Raw genomic sequence first — 16,537 nt, 5'->3', positions numbered from 1 at the left:
TGTACCTCATGGTGTTTCACTAATTAAAAAAAATTTTTTTAAAAAGACTTGGTCAGTGTCAATACCCAAGTGAATCATAATATTATTTAAATGCTTGTTCTATGAACAGGTATAACTGTGTGCAGCAGTAAAGAAGTGTACGTACACAAACATGAATGGGGAATATCTGATATATATGGTGCAGGAAATGAGAAGGGGAAGTAACCCTTAGAAATAGGTTCTACTTTCATGTAATGGCAAACATAATCACGCTTGACTGCCAGGGCTTCTATTATCCTGGTGAGCCAGAATGGGGGTCTTTACGTTTTCCCCAGGACTTTTTTCAGCACATTCTTTACATCCTTATTTCTCAAGCTATAGATCAGGGGATTCAGCATGGGGATCACTGTGGCATAGAACACAGAGGCCACCTTCTCCTGGGCCATATTGCTGGAGGATGGCTTAAAATACATAAATATGGCAGAGCCATAAAAGATACCGACTGCGGTCAAGTGAGAGCCACAGGTACCAAAGGCTTTGGACCTGCTCTCAGTTGAAGGCATTTGAAAAATTTTGGCAAAAATAAAGGCATAAGAAATGAAGATGGGAAGAGTAGATGCCAACACATTGAATCCACCTATAAAGATCATCAGAAGCTCATTGACATGGGTGCTGGTGCAGGAAAGCTTGAGAAGAGGAAATACATCACAGAAGTAATGGCGGATGACATTGTCCCCACAGAAGGAAACCTTAGTCATGGCAACTGTGTGGGCTAAAGAGCCCAATGTAGATATGGAATAGACCCCAATCACCAACATACTGCACACCTTTGGGGACATGATGACATTGTAGAGCAGAGGATTGCAGATAGCAACGTACCTGTCATACGCCATTGCTGTCAACATGAAACATTCTCCAATAATAAAAACACAAAAGAAAAAGAGCTGGGTCATACAGCCAGAGTAGGAAATAACATTTTTCTCCCAAAGAAAGTTTCCTAGGAGTTTGGGGGTAACAACTGAGGAGTAAGAGAGATCTAAGAATGACAAATTACCAAGGAAAAAGTACATGGGAGACTGGAGCTTGGAGTTGAGAGTGATCAAGAGGATCATGCCCAAGTTCCCCACTACAGTGACCCCATAGATGCCTAGAAACAGGAAGAATAGAGGGAGCTGGAGTTCTGGCCGGTGTGTTAATCCTTCCAGGATAAACTCAGTCACGGTGGAATAATTGCATCTGGTCATTTCCTTCAGGAGACAGGGCATGTGTGCCTACGAAAAAGAGAAACCATAGAAATTACACAAGTTATGTTCCTTGAAATAATAATTTTCAGTTTTGAGAAACAAATAAAAATCATGAAAATGGAATGTATCTTAGTACTACCTAATTTATTTGGTACTTAGACGATTATGATAAAAGTCAATTATGTTTATAATTATATTTCAGGTTATAAAGAAGCAAAATCAATACACTGTGCCCAAAAATATCTGTTGAAGCAAAGCTGCTATATGTGTTCTCAAAGATTAAATTGCTATCTGGAACAAGCAGGCACTCAGCAACTATAGGTCAGGATTATACCTTATATATCTAGTACCTCATTAGTGGTTGCATTAAGATTTTGTTAAGTACTATAAAAGTTATTCTGTGATTTCATAGGGCCTCTGTATGCATAGGCAGTTTGACAAACACACAAGTTCCATCATTAGAGGGGCCGGGAAGCCCTATCTTACTGGAAAGGTGTAGATCAGAGGGAAGTAAAGTCCTTGTTTTGGAGGTTTTCAACATTTTTCTGAGTTCTTGGATTCAAATGAGTCAATACTCTGCTTTATCTTCTTCTTTCCCAGTATATTGTGACTTCCATGGACAAAGTCACATGCATAAGAAAGAAGAAAAGATAACATTTCTTTTAGTTATGTTCTGTTTTGAGCTAAACCCCAAAGTGCTCAGGGTTTATGCTTGGCTCTGCACTCATTAATTACTCCTGGTGGTGCTTGGGGGACCCTCTGGGATGCCAGAGATCAAATGTAAGGTCAGTACAAACAAGACCACTGCCTCACCCATTGTATTCTCGTTACAGCCCAGACAAAAGAACATTTCTTTCTTCTGCCTTCTCTTCACACCCAAAAACAACTGAAAACTCAGTCCTCCAATTCAGAGACATCAGGTGAAGCAAAGCAATAATTGATATACTGACATCTATTCTAGTGTTATGGTGGTACTATTCTCCCTAAGTAATATCACATCAAAGAGAAAGCTTTTGGAAAGGAAGATTACTAACTTGAATGGCATCAGGAGTGTATGCATTCTTTCACAGAATTTGAGATCATCTCACACCATCAGTTGAAGGGCAGACATTATCTACTCAGTAAATTGCTGTCTAGCTTTAAAGTATCAACACCAAACATTTTTTTAAAAAGATGGTATTGAATTATGTTTATGAGAAACCATCATAAATTACAAGCTACAGGGTCTAATCAATAAAAAATTTTAAATAAAGAAATCAAAGGATAGTTATTGAAACTGAAAAAGAAATAAATCCTCGTCTCACCATGTCAAAGTTGTGTTTCTGCTCCAGCTGTGTCATGAAGTCTCTGTGTCTCTTCAGGAAAAGGCCTTCCACTCTGCTTTCCTACAAAGGATGGATCTGGGTTATCTGAAGGATCTGTGAGCACACTAAGGCTTAGAGACAACAGGTGAACAGTTGACTCATCCCCTTTGATACCTGTATCCTGTTCCTTCCTTTCTAAGCACGGGAATACTTGGACTTGTTCACAAGATTTTGACCTCTAAGGAGACAAATGATTCCAGTATCCTCCAGGGACCCGAACATCCAACATACAGTCTCAGAGGGGAAATTCCTTCAAGAAGAAGAAAAGAAATTCACAGGTTATCTCTGCACCCAGGAGAACAGCAAACTGGAACTCCCAATGTACTTGATTTCTCCTTGGACGTATAAAACGTTGGACAGAATATGGTAATGAATCCCACTGGAATTACTGGAAGATGATCACGAAGAGACAGGCAATATTTTGGTGAGGCTGTTCTCAGTCATGTCAATATATAGTCCCAGCCCTCTGTTCTGTGTTCCAGAATCATGACACACTCACAACTTCTCTTAGATTTTTAGCTCTTTTTATCACCATCAGAGTCAATTAACATGAATTCTACTGGAATAATGACTAAGGATCCTAATGGGAGCAATTATAATCTACATAAAAGCCTCCTCTTTCCTTTGTATGTTCTTATTGGATTTGAGCAATTATATTAGGAATTTATCTCCCAAATTTACATGTAACTTCTATAGTTCCATAGTACTTTATAGAATAAAATTAGATGCTTTCCTGCTAAGATTAAGAACAAGACATTAGGATGTCTTGCCTCTCCACTTCCTTACCACTATACTGGTGCTGGAGGAAGCTGACACGTGGCTCAGGGGTAGAGGATACATCCCAAATGTGTGAAGCCCAGAGATGGATCCCTGGTACCACATGGAAGAAACACATGTGGAAAATAATAATGTGGGGGAAAAATAAAGGATTAAAATTTATAGGAAAATACCACCAAAATGGCAAGACTGTCTATGTAGGAAATTTAAAATCCTTCTGGAACTAAGTGATCACAGCAATCCTACAGGATATAATTTTAATATACAAAAGTAAATTTATCATGTCATGACGCTCACCATAACCATCCTGCCAAACTCTGCACCAGGCTGTTTCACTCTGGGTGCCCCAGAAAGGAATGGGTGAGACCCTTCTCTGCCCCAAGAGACCCAGGCCCAGGAGCCAAAAACCTCTAGAACTCAACTGCCGACATGCTCAAAGTCACTCTCCACACACTCAGGCCAAGCCTCACCCACAAGTGAACCTTTTCCTGGACCACTCGGTCGCATTCACAGCCATGCAACACTTCATAGGACATACCATACTCCAAGAGTACTGCACCACATTTGATGATGATTCAAAGTGGGAGGAAACCAACCATAGAGGGAAACATTACATTATTTTGGTTCTGTCCTGGGGCAGAGATTTGGGTTTGGCATAGAAACAGCCAAAATATGGTGGTGGGAAGGTATAATGGTGGTGGGATTGGTGTTTGAATATTAAATGTAATCAAATATTATGAACTACTTTATAAAATAAAATTTTAATTTTAATTTAAAAATATTAATTATATTATGTAATTTATATATACATACAATTTAATTGATTAAATTATAAAAATCACATTCACCAAATTTAATCACGATCATCCTGTTGTTCATTGATTGCCTCGAGCAGGCACCAGTAACGGCTCCATCATCCAAGAACTGAGATTGAAAAAAGTTCCATATTCAAGGATGCCCCAGGTTTAGGAGAATGATACCTATCATTGTTACTGGTATTTGGCATATTGGGTATGCCACGGGGAGTTTGCCAGACTCTGCCGTGTGGGTAGGCTACATTCGGTAGCCTGCCAGATTGTCCAAAGTAAGAATGAGATTATAAAATGTCATCCCGCTGCAAATGTGGCCGCACCCTTCTGGGAGCTGGATTTTATAGTCTCTGGGTCTTGGCTGTTGATGGGATTGCACAGCACTGGGGGTCAGTTGGTGGGTGTGATCCCTGCCTACTGGAAGATGGAGGATCTCGGTGGAGGATGCTCAGCCCCGATCCAAGCAGGCTTGGAGATCTCAGCCCCGGGACCCAGGACTCTTGTTCCCCCCCGCCTGGCTGTCCTCGCCGGGGCCCCTTGGAGGGAAGGGGGCTGAGTTTCCCTCCCTGCCCTGAGCAGAGCTCCGGCACCTGAAGACCTCCAGAACCAGCCACAACCATGCTGAGACCACTCTCCACACACGTGTTTTCATGAAAAGAATAAAATTCACTCATATTCCATGCAAACAACCTCCAGTAGCAAGCCTCAGCATGATTTTTTCCTGCCTGCTAGTCCCAGGATCAGCAATAGACTCCAAAACAAAGACCTGGTTGAGAAGTCATAGCTGTTGAGCAGAGAGAGGACAAACCTCTAACCCTGACCTGGAAAGCTCCTGCCTTGGACCAGGAAATGTCCTGATGACAGGCACTCTGGGGTACCAGGGAAAGCCACTGCCAGATGCTCCTTCCTCTCCAGGGAACGCAGAGCAGGCTGGGATTTGGGCTGTCTGCCAGGATAGGAGTGATGGGCTCACTGTACAGGGAAGGATATTGCAGCCCTGAGATTCAGGACTCCTTGCTGGATCCCAAGGAAGGTCCTTATGGGCCCAGCCAGGGGCTGCCTCCTAGGCCAGGAGCCCCTCTGATCAAGCACCCCCGTGCTTCAGAGATGCCCAGAGCAGCCACAGCCCCCAAAGGCTCTACGATACAACAAAAGTACAGACTTAGAACTTCGGCGGAGTGTGTGGTATGCTATCAGAAAACTGAAGATGCATTAAGTTTCACTCTTAAAATGTACAGTGTGTTAAATCAAATTTATCAGATTTTTAAGAAATGGAAAAAGCAGACACAACAAAAGCCTCTGAAACAATGCAGAAATGTCAATCTCTTAAATGGTAGATGAAAAGTAAGACTGGGTGGCCACATAGTTTTAGTCTAAAGGAATCTAAATTCACACCTTGAACTGTAGCACTGAGGTACTATCCTCCTCTGTTCATCGATTTGCTTGAGCGGACACCAGTAACATCTCCATTGTGAGACTTGTTACTGTCTTTGGCATATTGAATATGTCACAGGTAGCTTGCCAGGCTTTGCTGTACAGGCAGGATACTCTTGGTAGCTTGCCAGGATCTCTGAGAGGGACGGAAAAATCGAACCTGGGTCGATTGCATGCAAGGCAATGCCCTACCTGCGTGCTATCGCTCCTGTCCCACAGGATCCAGAAATTCCACTCTCATATATTTATTCAGGTGAATATATGAAATGAAATAAAAGCATAAATTCATAAAAATACAGAAGGGGGCTGGAGCAATAAGACTGCAGGTGGGCCTTTTGATTTTCACACTGCCAACCCAGGTTTGATCCCCAGCATCACATATGGCCCCTTGAGCACCTCCAGCAGTAATTTAGAGTGCAGAACCAGGAGTAACCACAGAGCACCATAAGATGTGATCCCAAAACTACAAAAATTTAAAATAAACTCACAAAACAAAATAAACTCACAAAAATACTTGCACACAGACATACTGTATTTTATATAGCCCCATACCAAAACTAACCCAATGTCATCCATCACAGCATAAGTAAACATATTATGGTTTATTCATACCTGGATGTGTGGGAATACTACCTCAGAATAAAAAGAATGGCCTATACACATGACATGCTTGACAATAAAATCAATAAGACTGGGGAAATAAACCCACAAAGAAACACATTATGTTTCATTGATTTGCAGGAATTTGGGGAAGCAAAAGTAACATACGGTGACAGGAAACACAATGGTGCAATGGGTGGAGAAACGGCAGAAAACGAGGAAACTTGTGGGGTTTCCAAGGGGTTCATTCTGCTGAATATAGTAAGTATTTCCTGGTGGGGTTTAGATGGAAGGATGGAAAGACAGATGATACATACCATTGGTGAAAACTGTACCTTGAGCTATGTTTATTTTATAATAATCTAACCATCCCCCTATCATATAGATTATTTGTCTAGTTATTTAGGACTGTATTACTCAAGAAGGATTCTAACATAACTGCATGATTTTCAAAAGAGATGCTAAAGTTTTCTGTCCTTATTTTTACTGGTTGCTGGTGTAGCTGCTCTCGATGTTTTTGTACCACACCCAGTGGAACTATGTTTACAGGGGTCTCTCTGTGCTTGAAGGAACATGCAGGATATGGGGCAAAACAAGGATTCTTTTTAATACAAAGAATGTGGTTGATCCCAAAACATCAATTTCAGATGAGACTCTGGATTTCCTTGAAGAAGTGCCTCTAATAGGTAGAGTATAAATGCATCAATCCATCCGCTCACTTCTACGCAAAACATGAAAGCAATGTCTACCAATATCTCTCTCTGTCAAATCACACCATACTTTTACTCCCTTTTCTTCAGAATGGAGGTACAAGAAACTGCACCCTCCAAGGATGTGATGCTGAAGCTGTGAAGACATTTATCTCTGTTTGTAGAGTAGAATGACTCTCCATGGTCTGAAAGGGTATTTCATGTATCCAGGCAAGTCAGAGCTACACGGAAGGATCCAAAAGAGGAAATCCTTAAGCTGAACATGAAATTCAATCCCTGTCCATGTGTTAGTAAAGAAGTATCTTTGGGACCAGAATAACATGTAGATAAACTAAGAAAAATGCTCACTCTCTTTAGTGCCAACTGACGAAGTGGGTCAAAAGATGTCAGGACCTAGAGCAGTGTCTCTAAGGCTCAGGGCAGAGGTTTTGCATTCAGGAGAAGTTATGCCCTCCGTGTGAATGTCAGAGAGCTAACAGAGATAAAAGTATTGCAGGCACAGTCAGAGGTGGGGAAAGAACATAGAGTCTAAAACATCTCTAACCAGCGTGCCTGTGGAAAGGGTTTCTGGGAAACCCCATCTACGGTGAAACAGGAGGGAAAGTTACTAGAGGGGTATTCTGGGGCTGTCTTTAGGAACAGGTTCATGTTCTCAGTATCAATGTTTCTGGGTAAAAACTATCACTTACAAAGCTAAACTGAAAAGGCAGAACTAACTCAAGCTTTGCTGGAAATGGGCTTTATTTCTGACAAAATGTATTTATGGCTTAGCTTGCATTAGAAATTATCTGTGATTTTTTCATATTCTTTGGAGAAAGTTTTTTGTAGAAAAGATAAATGCAGAGAAAAAGTAGGGCCTGGAAAAGGACCATCAAATCACCAAGGGGCCAACCATTTTGACTCTATTCTATCCATAGCTTCCTTAGAGGGAAAGGAATATATATATTCAATGCTAATTTATCTTGGAATACATTGTCAAATGTACCCAATTTACATAATCACTGACCACAAAATCATAATACGATGTGAACGCTTGTCTATGAACAGGTATGAGTGTTTGTGCAGTCTATACAAATGATTAGAATCTGATATATGTGTTAGTCTCCTGCCCCCGCACCTGGCTGTCCTCGCCAGGGCCCCTTGGAGGGGAGTGGGTTGAGTTTCCCTCCCCGCCCTGAACAGGGCTCCGGCAGCCGAAGACCTCCAGAACCAGCCACCACCATGCTGAGACCACTCTAAACACGCATGAAGGTACCAGCAGAGGAACAAAGGCATGCGGGTCCCGGGGCTGAGATTTCCAAGCCTGCTCGGATCGGGGCTCAGCATCCTCCACCCAGATCCTCCAAATTCCAGTAGGCAGGGGTCACACCCACCAACTGGCCCCCTGGCGCCGTGTAATCCCATCAACTGCCAAGACCCAGAGACTATAAAACGCAGCTCCCAGAAGTGCGGGGCCGCAAATGCTTTATTATCTCATTCTTACTGATAGCACAGCGGTAGGGCGTTTGCCTTACAAGCGGCCAACATGGCTGACCCAAATTTGATTCCTCCGCCCCTCTCGGAGAGCCCGGCAAGCTACCTAGTGTATCTCGCCCGCACGGCAGAGCTGGGCAAGTTACCCGTGACGTATTCAATATGCCAAACACAGTAACAACAAGTCTCATGATGGAGACGTTACTGGGCCCGCTCGAGCAAATCGATGAACAACGGGAGGACTGTGACCATGACCGTGACTTTGGACAAAATGGCAGGCTACCAAATGTAACCTGCCCACACGGCAGAGTCTGGCAAACTCCCCGTGGTGTATCGAATATGCCAAATACCATTAACAATGATGGGGCTCATTCTCCTAACCCTGGAAGAGCCTTTGATATGGCACTTTTTAAAAAACCTCAGGGCTAGGATGAAGGAGACATTAGTGGGGACTACTCAAGGCAATCGATGAACAACAGGATGGTCGTGATTGTCGTGATATGTGTTAGAGGGAACAAAACTAGGGAACAAATCTTTGAAAGAGATTCTAGTTCTATGTATTCAAAAAAAGAGCATAATCACAGTATCCCCATAACCTTAAGCAGTTCTGAACCGCAGCAAAGGGGGAGTGAGGTCTTTACCTTTTCCCTAAAGTGTTTCTCAGTACATTCTTTACATCCTTATTTCTCAAGCTGTAGATCAGGGGATTCAGCATAGGGATCACTGTGGTGTAGAACACAGACGCCACCTTCTCCTGGGACATATTGCTGGAGGATGGCTTAAAATACATAAATATGACAGAACCATAAAAGACCCAAACTGCTGTCAGGTGAGAGCCACAGGTACCAAAGGCTTTGGACCTGCCCTCAGCAGAAGAGATCCGAAGAATACTAGCAATAATGAAAGCATAAGAGATGATAATGGTCGAGATTGATGCCAACACATTGAATCCACCCACATAGATTACCACGAGTTCATTGACAAGGGTGCTGGAACAGGAAAGCTTTAGAAGAGGGAGAATGTCACAGAAGTAATGGTGGATGACATTGTCCCCACAGAAGGAGACCCTAGTCATGGCAATTGTGTGGGCTAAAGCACCCCATGTCCCCATGGTATAGACCCCAATCACCAACATATTGCACACCTTTGGGGACATGGTGACACTGTATAGCAGAGGATTGCAGATAGCTACATATCTGTCATATGCCATTGCCGTCAACATAAAACACTCTCCAATACCAAAAACACAAAAGAAGAAGAGCTGGGTCATACACTCAGAGTAGGAAATAACATTTTTCTCCCATATAAAGTTTCCTAGAAGTTTTGGGGTAACAACTGAGGAATAAAAGAGATCTAAGAATGACAAATTACCAAGGAAAAAGTACATGGGAGACTGGAGCGTGGAGTTAAAAACGATCAGGAGGATCATGCCCAGGTTCCCCACTACAGTGATCCCATAGATGCCTAGAAACAGGAAGAAGAGAGGCAGCTGGAGTTCTGGCCGGTGTGTTAATCCTTCCAGGACAAACTCAGTCACGGTGGAGTGATTGCACCTGGTCATTTCCTTCAGGAGACAGGGGATGTAAGACTAGGAAAAAGAGAAACCACAGAAATTGATAAAGGGACGTTCTTTAGACTGATGATGATATTAAGTAATGGTACAGAAGAGAAAAGCATGATAATGCAATTGAAACATATATTGTCTAACTAACAAGAGCTGACATTTGGGTGCCCTCAAAGATTGCTAGTATTGGAACCATGGAGCACCCAACTATAACAACTGCCTGGAATGATATCTTAAAGCATCGGCACATCATTGGTCATGTCATCAAAGATTTATTGAAAACAAAACATTTCAGTGGCTTCATAGAACCTTTTTATGTGTTGGTTCCTGTGCAGCAAGGACATTTCCACAAGCAACAAGTGGCCAAGGTATTCACATATACAAGACAAGGTTGACATCTAGGGAAATTCAGGTCATTACTAACTCTAAGTTTAAGTGCTCTTCACTTCATTCTGACTTCCTGGATTCTTGGGAGTAGCTGGCTATATCTATTTCTCTTCAAATAAAACTTTGACTATATTCTCTCTATGATTTTATCTGATGAAGCCACAAGGAGTGATGAAAAAGACAGCTCTCCCCTCTGCTCCACTCTCTCCACACAGACAGGAAACTGAAACTTCAGTTCTGTGTCCGTGGCATTGTGAGGGTTTAGTCAACAAACGATGTCAAGAAGGTTACTATTGGCTAAAAAGATTACCTAGATGTACCACATCACAGGGAAGGACTGGAAAAGAAGACTCAAACTCTATCTATGGGCTTGAACATTTTTAAATTTTATGGCTTTTTCTTTTTTGTAATGTAAAATAGCCTCACACTATCTGCCAAACGGCCCATCATTCTCAGCATTCTCTGCTCCTTACTTGCTGTTTTGGTCTAGTGTGATCATCAATGGAGAGAGAGAGGAGAAAGAAAGAGAATGTTAGAGAGAGAAAGAGAGAGAAAGAGAGAGAGAGAAAGGGCGAGGGAGATCAAAGGGTGGATATTGGAAATGAAGAAAAAAGAAAGCCTCGTCTCACCATCTCCAAAGTTGTGTTTCTGCTTCAGCTGTGTCATGCAATCACTGTGTCTCTTCAGGAAAATCCCTTCCAATGTGTTTTCAGCTAAAAAGAATGGACCTGGGTAATCTGTAAGATCTATTAGAGCACTAAGGTTTAGAGACAACAGGTGAATGATTATCTCTTCCCCTTCCATTCCTTTATCCTGTGCCTCCCTTTCTAAGCAAGGAAATACTTGGATGTTTTATTTGCAGGATTTTGGCCTCCAAGGAGATGAGTGATCCCAGTATTCTCCAGGTACCTCAACATCCAAGAAATATTCTCAGGGGGGGAAATTCTCCACAGAAGATAAAAAGCAATTATCAAGTTATGTCTGCATTCAAACAAAAATACACTCAGAATAAAAGAATTACCAAAGTACATGATTTATATTTTCAAGGAGAAAATATTGGGCAGAACATGATAATGACTTCTTTCTGGAATGACTGGAAAATGATCAAATAGACAGGAAAAATTTTTATGAGGCTGTTCTCCATCTATTCAATAGATAGTCCCAGCCTCTGTTCTGTGTTCCTTGAATCATGGCACATTCAAAACTGCTCTTAGATTTCTAGTTCTTTGAGATAGCACAGCGGGTAGGGCGTTTGCCTTACAAGCGGCCAACATGGCCGACCCGAGTTCGATTCCTCCGTCCCTCTCGGAGAGCCCGGCAAGCTACCGAGAGTATTCGATATGCCAGACATAGTAACAACAAAGTCTCCAATGGAGACGTTACTGGGCCCGCTCGAGCAAATCGACGATCAACGGGAGGGCCTTTACCTTTACCTTTTGTTTTTTAATCTATTTTTTATGGAATCACCGTGAGAGAGAGCATTACCAAGCTGTTTATGATTGGGTTTCAATCATACAATGTTCCAACACCCATCCCTTCACCAGTGTAATTTCACAGCAACAATGTTCTTTTTAAGACCAATTCAGATGAATTCTCCTGGGATAATGAGTAAGGTTCCTAATGAAAACGATTATATCTACATAAAATATCTCCTCCCTCCTCTATGTATTTTTACTTGATTTGTGTTATTGTATTAGGAATTTATCTCCCAAATTTACATGTAGCTTCTGTAGCTCCATAGTACTTTATTTATTTATTTTACTTTTTGGGTCACACCTGGCGATGCTCAGTTGCTACTCCTGGCTCTGGTGCCCAGGAATTACTCCTGGCAATGCTCGGGAGACCATATGGGATGTTGGGAATCGAACCAGGTTTGGCTGCGTGCAAGGCAAACGCCCTACCTGCTGTGCTATTGCTCCAGCCCCATGTAGCTCCATAGTACTTTAAAGAATAAAATTAGATGCTTTCCTGATAAGATCAAGAACAAGATATTAGGACGCCTTGCCTCTACACTTTCTTTACAATTATACTGGTGCTGGAGGAAGGTGACTTTTGGCCAAGCGTAGAGGATATGTACCAAGTGTATGGTGCCCAGAGATGGATTTCTGGTGCCACATGGAAACACATGTGGGAAATAATGTGATAAAAATAAATAGAAGGAATGAAATTGGTAGGATAATATCATTTTCTGATCCAAAATGGCATGACTGTCTATGTAGAAAATTTAAAATCCTTCTGAAATTAAGTGGTCACAGAAATCCTGCAGGATATAATTTTGATATACAAAACTCTATTTATCTCACATTAAGGACTGAGTAAGTGGAAGTTTAGCACACACTGTTGTAACCATAGGACCAACAAACAAAAGAAATTCTTAACTATAAAACTAAAAAAATGTATATGATCTACACATACTAAGCAACAGAATATGATAGAAAAAAAATAAAAGAAGTCTATAACAAACATGAGAAAGAAGAGCCAACACTGTTCAGGTGTTATTTCTTCATGGATGAGTTTTCTATTGATAGAACTGTGCTATCCCTAAAGCCCATAAAAAAATTTTAAATGATTTACTGCCACGGGAAAAATACTTCCACATCAAGTATTTTGAATCATTGGAATACTATTGGGAAATTATATACCCAGAATGTAGAAAGAATTTTCAAAGTTGAACAAATAAATTAAAAATAATGGAACCAGAGCAACAGTACAACAGAGAGAGAACTTGCTTCCCATGTGGTAGACCTGGTTTTAATCTCCACCATCCCATATGGTTCCCTGTACACCACCAGGAGTAATTCCCGAGTGCAGAGCCAAGACTAACTTCTGAGTGCTGGCAGGTGTGGCCCAGAAGAGAAAAAAACTTCTCAAAATTAATCAGAAAGAGTCCCTGGCACTGGGCGAGGAGTTGGGAATGTCTCCTGTTTGGAATTGGAGCCGTTCAGCTTTGTTGCCCAGAGCTGGGTCTCTGTGCCCGTCCCACGCGGATCAGGGGTTGAAAACCGGCTGTCTAGGGGCTGTTTCTAGCTGCGCGTGCCCAGAGAGGAACCCAGGCCCTTGGGGGCGGGCTGTACCTGTTGGAATTGGAGCCGTTCAGCTTTGTTGCCCAGAGCTGGGCCTCTGTGCCCGTCCCACGCGGATCAGGGGTTGAAAACCGGCTGTCTAGGGGCTGTTTCTAGCTGCGCGTGCCCAGAGAGGAACCCAGGCCCTTGGGGGCGGGCTGTACCTGTTGGAATTGGAGCCGTTCAGCTTTGTTGCCCAGAGCTGGGCCTCTGTGCCCGTCCCACGCGGATCAGGGGTTGAAAACCGGCTGTCTAGGGGCTGTTTCTAGCTGCGCGTGCCCAGAGAGGAACCTAGGCCCTTGGGGGCGGGCTGTACCTGTTGGAATTGGAGCCGTTCAGCTTTGTTGCCCAGAGCTGGGCCTCTGTGCCCGTCCCACGCGGATCAGGGGTTGAAAACCGGCTGTCTAGGGGCTGTTTCTAGCTGCGCGTGCCCAGAGAGGAACCCAGGCCCTTGGGGGCAGGCTGTACCTGTTGGAATTGGAGCCGTTCAGCTTTGTTGCCCAGAGCTGGGCCTCTGTGCCCATCCCACGCGGATCAGGGGTTGAAAACCGGCTGTCTAGGGGCTGTTTCTAGCTGCGCGTGCCCAGAGAGGAACCCAGGCCCTTGAGAAGTTTTTTTCTCTTCTGGGCCACACCTGCCAGCACTCAGAAGTTAGTCTTGGCTCTGCACTCGGGAATTACTTAACAAGATCGATAAGCCTCTAGCAAAACTCACAAAGAAAGGGAGAGAGAAAACCCTAATAAACCGAATCAGAAATGAAAAGGGGGTCATTACAACAGAAACCACAGAAATTCAGAGGATCCTCAGAGAGTACTTTGAGAAGCTTTATGCCACGGAACATCAAAACCTCGAGGAAATGGATAAATTCCTAGACTCCTACAGACTCCCAAGGCTGAACCAAGAAGACCTGGAATACCTGAACAGACCTATCACCATCAAGGAAATTGAAATCGTAATAAAAAGTCTCCCCAAGCACAAAAGTCCTGGCCCGGATGGATTCACTAGTGAATTCTTCCAAATCTTTAAAGAGGACTTACTCCCAATCCTCTTTAAGCTTTTCCACGAAATTGAAATATCAAAAACACTTCCAAACAGTTTCTACGAAGCAAATAGCACACTGATACCAAAAGCAGACAGAGATTCCACAAAGAAAGAGAATTACAGGCCGATATCCCTGATGAACACAGATGCAAAGATCCTCAACAAACTACTAGCAAATAGAATCCAACTACTCATTAAAAAGATCATACACCATGACCAAGTAGGATTCATCCCAGGGATGCAAGGATGGTTTAACATTCGGAAATCAATCAACATAATCCACCATATTAACAAAAGAAAAGATAAAAAGCATATGATCATATCAATAGATGCAGAGAAAGCATTTGATAAGATCCAGCACCCCTTTATGATGAAAACCCTAGCCAAAATGGGTATAGAGGGGACCTTCCTCAACATAATTAAAGCCATCTACCACAAGCCTACAGCAAGCATCATCCTCAATGGGGAAAAACTGAGAGCCTTCCCTCTAAGATCAGGGACGAGACAGGGATGCCCACTCTCTCCACTGCTGTTCAATATAGTTCTGGAAGTACTTGCAATAGCGATTAGGCAGGAAAAAGATATTAAGGGCATTCAGGTAGGAAAGGAAGAAATCAAGCTCTCACTATTCGCAGATGATATGATACTCTACTTAGAGAACCCAATAACTTCCACCAAAAAACTCCTAGAAACAATAGACTCGTATAGTAAAGTTGCAGGTTATAAAATCAATACCCAAAAGTCCATGGCTTTCCTATACGCAAACAGTGAGAGAGAAGAAAGCAACATGAAAAAAACAATCCCATTCACAATTGTGCCCCAGAAAATCAAGTACCTAGGAATCAGCTTAACTAAGGAAGTAAAGGACCTGTACAAAGAAAACTACAAAACGCTACTTCAGGAAATAAACGAGGACATGAGGAAATGGAAAGATATCCCCTGCTCATGGGTCGGGAGACTTAACATTGTCAAAATGGCAATACTACCGAAAGCATTGTATAAATTCAATGCAATCCCTATAAGGATACCCATGACATTCTTCAAAGAAATGGAGCAAACACTCTTGAAATTTATATGGAACAATAAGCCCCCACGAATAGCTAAAGCAATTCTTGGGAAAAAGAAAATGGGAGGAATCAACCTCCCGAACTTCAAACTGTACTACAAAGCAGTAATAATTAAAACAGCATGGTACTGGAACAAAGGTCGAACTGCAGACCAATGGAACAGGGTTGAATACACTGACATCTCTCCTCAATCATATGCTCATCTAATCTTTGATAAAGGTGCAAGTAATGTGAAGTGGAGTAAGGAAAGCCTCTTTAATAAATTGTGTTGGCATCACTGGACGGCTACATGCAAAAAAATAGGCTCAGAACTCTGCCTAACACCATGTACAAAAGTAAGATCAAAATGGATTAAAGACCTCAACATCAGACCAGAAACCATAAGGTACATTGAAGATAAAGTTGGCAAAACCCTCCATGACATTGAAGCTAATGGTATCTTCAAAGATGCCACGCCACTGGCCGAGCAAGTGAAAACAGAGATAGATAAATGGGACTATCTTAAACTAAGAAGCTTCTGCACCTCCAAAGAAACAGTGACCAAAATACAAAGACAGTCTACAGAATGGGAAAGGATATTCGCTGAATACACATCTGACAAGGGGTTGATATCCAGGATATACAAAATACTGGTTAAACTCCACAAGAAGAAAACATCCAACCCCATCCAAAAATGGGGCAATGAAATGAACAGAAACTTTCTCAAAGAAGAAATCCGAATGGCAAAAAAGCACATGAGAAAATGCTCTACATCATTAATCATCAGGGAGATGCAGATCAAAACCACAATGAGATACCATCTCACACCTCAGAGACTGGCCCACATTCAAAAGAACAAAAGCAACCGATGCTGGCGTGGATGTGGCGAGAAAGGGACACTCCTTCACTGTTGGTGGGAATGTCGACTGGTTCAGCCCTTCTGGAAAACAGTATGGACGATTCTCAAAAAATTAGAAATTGAGCTCCCATTTGACCCAGCAATACCACTCCTAGGAATATATCCCAGAGAGGCAAAAATGTATAGTC

General features: G+C 42.4%; 2 protein-coding genes across 2 annotated transcripts; both read right to left on the bottom strand.

Moving 5' to 3' along the window:
- Positions 1 to 299: 299 nt before the first annotated feature.
- LOC130024185 (olfactory receptor 8D1-like) lies at positions 300 to 1,223 on the bottom strand. Its single transcript, XM_056114823.1, has one exon. It carries the CDS (start codon positions 1,221 to 1,223, stop codon positions 300 to 302), a length of 924 nt encoding a protein of 307 aa, XP_055970798.1.
- A 7,804-nt stretch (positions 1,224 to 9,027) lies between these two features.
- On the bottom strand, positions 9,028 to 11,027 carry LOC130024288 (olfactory receptor 8D1-like). The gene is made up of 2 exons (XM_056114991.1): positions 10,971 to 11,027; positions 9,028 to 9,978 (listed from the first exon to the last, which is right to left on the bottom strand). Exons 1-2 carry the CDS (start codon positions 10,971 to 10,973, stop codon positions 9,028 to 9,030), a joined length of 954 nt encoding a protein of 317 aa, XP_055970966.1. The 5' UTR covers positions 10,974 to 11,027.
- Between the last annotated feature and the right edge of the window lie 5,510 nt (positions 11,028 to 16,537).

Source organism: Sorex fumeus, unplaced genomic scaffold, assembly GCF_029834395.1.
Source record: "Sorex fumeus unplaced genomic scaffold, SorFum_2.1 ptg000028l, whole genome shotgun sequence".
In the NCBI taxonomy this organism is placed as follows: Eukaryota; Metazoa; Chordata; class Mammalia; order Eulipotyphla; family Soricidae; genus Sorex; species Sorex fumeus.
This window is presented reverse-complemented; position numbering and strand designations above follow the sequence as displayed.